We start from the raw sequence: 6,176 nt of genomic DNA, 5'->3' as shown, positions 1-6,176 counted from the left end.
ATTTCAACTCATTTCTCTCAAAATTTAGTTCTACTATAACTATAATCAATTATTAATATATTTACTATTTAGAATCATCCCAATAATAATTTGTTTGGAATTTTGAATAAATTAGAATAAATTATCTATTTATAGAATTTTTTATTTAAATAAAATAAAAGAGATTCAATATTATAAGAATTCTTAAATAATTTTCTGATACGTAAATTCTCCTAACTAATTGAGCTTTAAATTAATTTGTAAAAGATGGTATCTTATGATGGTTTATACTTAAAATTCATTTTTGAAAAATACGTACATCATCCCAGAATATTGAGTGTTTGAAATGAGCAACACTTTAAAATTTAAAACACATACGTGTCGGACGAATCATGTGTTATTGTAATACTCAAGTATGGGACGATTTATGAGCAAACAAAGATACTTTTGTTTTGAATTATAAGTAAAATCTAAAAAAAAAAATTAGTATGATTTGAATCGATTAAAAAATAAAAAAATTAATATAATTTGTTGTGATTTAGATCGGTATATATTCTAACTAAAATTTTATATTTTGACAATTTAAAACAATTAAAATTTGAAAACTTATAATTTTTTTTTAAGTTACAAAATTTTTTATACGATAATTTAGATGTTATATGGTTTAAATTAAAATGTAATTTAAAATTATAGATTGTAACTTCTTTTGTTATTTTAAATTGTTATATTTTTTAGGTTTTTTATTTAAATAAATTAATAGGAGATGCAAATTAAATGACCTGAATCTCATAAATGGATTTTGAAAACGAGATTCTCCTAAACTATATAATATATAAATCGTCCTAGACTTTTGTGTGTTATATAATATATGAATCATGCTACTCCGGGATGATTTATGCATTGCTCAAAAACACATAAATCGTCCTAGGCCTTTGTGTGTTCTAAAATATATATAAATCATCCCACCCTAGGTTGAGTAACGCTTTTTAACCCTAAAACCCACAATCCTAGGACGATTTACGTTCTAATACGTAACTCTCTATCCCCTAGCACGACTTATGTACAAACCAATACCCCCCCCCCCAACTAACACCATAGCACGATTTACATGCATAAATATAACGCTCAATAGCCTAGGAAAAATTATGTGTAAAGGCCAACCCTACTTACCTTCCCACGAGTAATGCTTTATTTGTGACCCCCATTGACGGCAAGGAGCTTACTGGAGAGGAGGAGACTGATGGGAAGAAAGTGACCAATGGGTTAGGTGGAGGGAAGTTGGTGTTAGTGGAGGGTGGGTACCAGTGCATAGAAAAGAGGGTGGCAGACGACAGAGGAGGTAGCGGATAAGTGCGATGGTTGAAAGTTGGGTAGGCAGCAGAGGAGGTGGTGGAAGGTGGGCCCAACCAGTATGGTGCAAGATGGCGAGGAACGAAGGCGACATGTACCGATTGAACGGTATTGCGCATGTTGCAAGTTTTATTGATGAAGAGGTTAGTGATTAAATTGGTTTACAATTGATATAGTTGATGACGGTGATATGTTGAGTCATGTTAATATGATTTTGTTAATCTATATAGCTTGTAGTTTTAGAAATTTGTAATATTTTAGGCTTAACATGCTTAGGAATGATGTGGTTGTTGTGTGGTTCAGGGGTGAATTTGATTTTCTTATATATGTTTTTGGTTATTATGCGTTGTTGAGTTGCGACTGTGTTTATTATTGTTTTATCAGCCGACCCAGTGTGTAAGGAGCATCCGTAGGCAACAGAAGATGATATTGCATGACCGTATTATGTCGTACCTAGATAGCGTTGGATTACTACATGTTGCTAGGTTGAATGATTATTGGTTTAAGCTGGATGAGCCACTGATTAGTGCCTTTGTTGAGCGACGGCGTCTAGAGACCCACACGTTCCACATGCCATTTGGGGAGTGCACTGTTACTTTACAAGATGTGACATATCAGTTCGGCCTCCCTGTTGATAGATTTCCAATTAGTGGTTGTGTCAGCGACTTTGAGTAGTCGATGGAAGGTGAAAAGCCTGCGTAGGTGTGGTTTGAAGAGCTGTTCGATTGGTGAAGTTCCTCCTGAAAACTGAATTGATGAGTTCACCGTGTCGTATGGATGGTTTCAAAACAAGTTCAGAGTCATGCCGATTAATGCAACAGAGGCCACTGTATAAACATTGAAGACGGTCGTCGGGAGATACACATCATCAACATAAGTTCTCCAATCCAGTCTGTAATACAAACAGGCTGCAAGCACATGACGACAGGGATAATGGAGGGCTTGAAAATATCCACAGTCACATGTCTGCGCCGAGAGCGAAATCCTACAGGCACTCAGAGCAATTCTTCCCCCTATTGATGCAATCTCATCCACAACAAGCTCTGAGTTTTCTCTGTCATATAGCTCAACCCGCATGTTTCTTGAGGCCTGCTGATTCTTCTCAATTGCCCTCACAAGTGCCTGGCAAAATTCCTGCCTTGCCCTAAGTTGCGACTCCACTTCCTTTCCTTTCTAGCTCAGCCAAACACCCATATGTTGACTTCACAAGTGACCCCACAAGTAGGTTAAGTGTACCCTTTAGGACGGTCTTAATACATTGAGAAATGTTGGTTGTCATATTACCGTATCGGCGACCACCATCCCGATATTGGGTCAACAACTCTAACCCAATCCAGTTACACCAATCAACCATAGCCGGGTCTTCTGACCTCAAGATCTCCATGTAATATTGATGCTCCTGTTCAGATTTTGCGTAGGCTGCATTCACAAGAATCTTCCGTGCATCCTTAGATTTGAAGTTAAGTGCGAAATTAGCAGCTATGTGCCTAGCACAATATGTATGATATGCAGTCGGTGGGAGCCACCCACTGTCTTCGGCAACTAACGCAGCCTTGATTACATTGTGGCAGTTAGATATAACTAGAATGTCGGGATACAGAGTCACGTGCTGACGAAGGTGATGTAGGAAAAACTTCAATGAATCCGTGTTCTCACCTTGGACTAGCACGAATGCAACTGGGAGATGTTTGAGTTTCCATCTTGTGCAATCACCATGAGTAAAGTACCATCGTACTTGCATACAAATGGGTAACATCAATGAAAATTAGTGGCTTCCAATACTTGAAGGTCTTAACAAACGGAGGAAACGTCTAAAACAATTGACAAAAAAACACCCTCGAGCCATCGATCATATTACCAGACCTTACAGGTGAAGTATGTAACACTGCGATAATGCTCGGCATGTACATCTGATCCCCAATTATCCACCTCAGAATTAGGTTGTAAGACTCTTCCCAATCACCATAAATCTGTGCAATTGCCTTCTGCTTAGCCATCCACACTTTCCTGTAAATGGGATTGAAACCATATTTCGTTGAGACCGCATTCTGCAATATTTTCACCAAGATTGCTGCATCCGCCATGACCAGCAATAGTATTGACGCACAGATCACATGATAATCAAGCTTCTTGTGGTCGGCCGACAGTTCGGTTGCAAGACATGTGTGCGGCCATTGTACTTTCAGACTTCTCAGTAGCCTTTTCTCTGCCGTATAGTCACACGTATAAGCCAATTACACCCATTCCCAAACTGACGCACGTTCCGTGATACTTCAACTGATCGGACTCAAACACCTTATACTCACACCCCAATGAATATTATAACTCTTTACTGTCAACACTACTTCCTCTTTACTTTGGAACCGTTGCCCAATTTTAAACTCCTCTGTGTCATGCATACTGTGCCCATCTCCATGAATAGCTGATAGCTGTTGACCTGGAAATGCTGGTTGATTCATCGCCTCAAGATCCAACATAGAGAAGTGTAGAGGGTACTGTTGTGTATGAGAGCTGGATTGCCCTTGAGATATCTCAAATCATCTTGTGTCTTCCTCATTGTCAATATCATCGCCAATAATGGGAGGTTCTGACTCTGAATCATCATCGCCTATGGCCTCTGCAAGTGGATCCCTGTCTCTGACCTCTATGAATGCTGTTGTACCATCCAATACTGGTGTTGCTTTGATTGCAGTTGCAAGCTCACTAAAGGTACGCGCATCACCCAAATCGTCTGCATTATCGGCCTGAACAGGTAGATCTGCTGCAAATGATGGAGACGAAACATGGGCAGTGACATCGTGACCAGTTGGAATGGCGCTAGAAGCACCTTCTAGCCCGACGGTGGGCGGATTCGGAGCAGATCCACCAGAGCTATCCTCCACATCAACCATTCTCGCAAACAACTCCATAGCCCTCAAATATGGAAATCTAGATTGACTGTGAAATATAACACGAATGTCGTCGTCGCCTAGCATCTCATACTTTCCGAACTCAACATAACCTTGCCTAAGTGAGATAGGGATCTGAAAAAATAATTGCTTCACACGCTTTTTACCGTATAACTTCTGTAATATAGTATTTTTTAAATCTTCTAAACTCGTTGAAGGATTTACGAACACTTCAACCTACTTTTTACTACTGAACGTTACACCCTCACTTATGTTTTCATCAATTTTTTTTTTCGGTAATGAACTAGCAAAAACACACTCTCATCCATCTTCCCAAAACCTTCAATTCAACTATGGCTCGATATACATCGTTCTCGTTTATTTAGAGCCTCTTTAAGCACATAAATCGTTCCATGGTCATGAGCTTTGTGATTTTAAACGTAAATCGTTCCATGGTCTGGGACGATTTATGTGTTTTTGAGTAATGCATTTCATGCATAAGTGGTCCCGGGATAGCATGATTCATATATTATATAACACATAAAAGTTTAGGACGATTTATATATTATATAATTTAGGAAAATCACGTTTTTGAAATTCATTTAAGGGATTTAGGTAATTTGCATCTCCTATTAATTTATTTAAATAAAAAAAACCTATTTTTTATTATTTGAGTAATCACTAAATACATTTTAAAAGTTTGATAAAATTATTATTTGATTTGTTATTTTATGTGGCAAAAATATTGTGGTGGGTTAGAATTATTTATGAAAACCATAAGACGAAATTATTTAAGATCTAGTATCCTTTCATTTTTAAACATAACAATAACATTCTCACAAAATTTTAACCATAAAATGCTAGTAAAGTTATATTTTTTTGAATCTATTGAACATTTTAAAAAAATTATATCATATTCAGTTAATCAAACAAATTAAATACTTACAATCAATTATTAATCATTGAAATTTTACTCAAAAGCACATAACTAAAAATAAATTAAGAATATACTATCTTTATGGTATACAAAATGAGAGACTTTTATTAAACAAAAATTTAAAAATTTTATTTACAATTTGTATTATATTAATTTATTATAACAAACTATATTGATTTGTATTGTATTAATTTATTTTTAAATTAAGATGTAGATAAGAGATAATGACAAATAAAATAATAAATTTATTAAACGTTCAAAATATACTCAATGAGTACTGGAATAATAACAAAAATATAGTACAATTTAAAATAATAAAAAATTTACTATCTATGATTTTAAATTGGTTTGTAATTTAAACCATATCACATCTAAATTTTATAATATAAAAATTTTGTAATTAAAAAATTCTATAAATTTTAAATTTTAATCTTTTTAAATTATCAAAATATAAAATTTAGATGAAATATATACCAATTTAATCCGATCTAAATCATAACAAATTATTTAATTTTTTATCTTTAAATTGATTCAAATAATTTTCTATATTTTACTCATAAATAGTAATAAAAATTTCTGAGTTTGCTCATAAATCGTCCCAAACTTTTGAGGGTTACTCACTTCACCTGGAACGAATTTATACTCATCTTTCAATACTCAATATTCTGGGACAATCTACGTGCTTTGTATAAATGAATTTCAAGCATAAATTGTCCGAGCGTATCATCTTTTACTAATTAATCTAAAGCTCAGTTAGCCAAGACGATGTATATAAGTATATAAAAAGGAAATTCACGTATCAAAATATCATTTAGAGAATTCATGTAATATTAGATTTTTTTATTTTATTTGAATAAAAAACCTAATTTTTTGGCATTAACATGACACATTTTAGCAAGGTTGCGAGAACCGGGCCGGTCAATATACCAATAAAGTCACTGGTTTAATGGTTTACTGGTTCGACCAAAGTTCAACCGGAGTTCAACCGGTTTAATTAAATATTAAATAAAATTATTAAAAAA

The 6,176-nt window shown here is 34.7% G+C and overlaps 1 protein-coding gene across 1 annotated transcript; it reads right to left on the bottom strand.

Annotated features, from left to right (window-relative positions):
* Positions 1-2,473: 2,473 nt before the first annotated feature.
* LOC112743157 (uncharacterized) lies at positions 2,474-3,413 on the bottom strand. The gene is made up of 2 exons (XM_025792370.1): positions 3,188-3,413; positions 2,474-3,063 (listed from the first exon to the last, which is right to left on the bottom strand). The coding sequence occupies exons 1-2, from the start codon at positions 3,411-3,413 to the stop codon at positions 2,474-2,476; spliced, it is 816 nt and encodes a 271-aa protein (XP_025648155.1).
* Positions 3,414-6,176: the final 2,763 nt, after the last annotated feature.

Source organism: Arachis hypogaea, chromosome 14 (assembly GCF_003086295.3).
Source record: "Arachis hypogaea cultivar Tifrunner chromosome 14, arahy.Tifrunner.gnm2.J5K5, whole genome shotgun sequence".
Lineage (NCBI taxonomy): Eukaryota > Viridiplantae > Streptophyta > Magnoliopsida > Fabales > Fabaceae > Arachis > Arachis hypogaea.
This window is presented reverse-complemented; position numbering and strand designations above follow the sequence as displayed.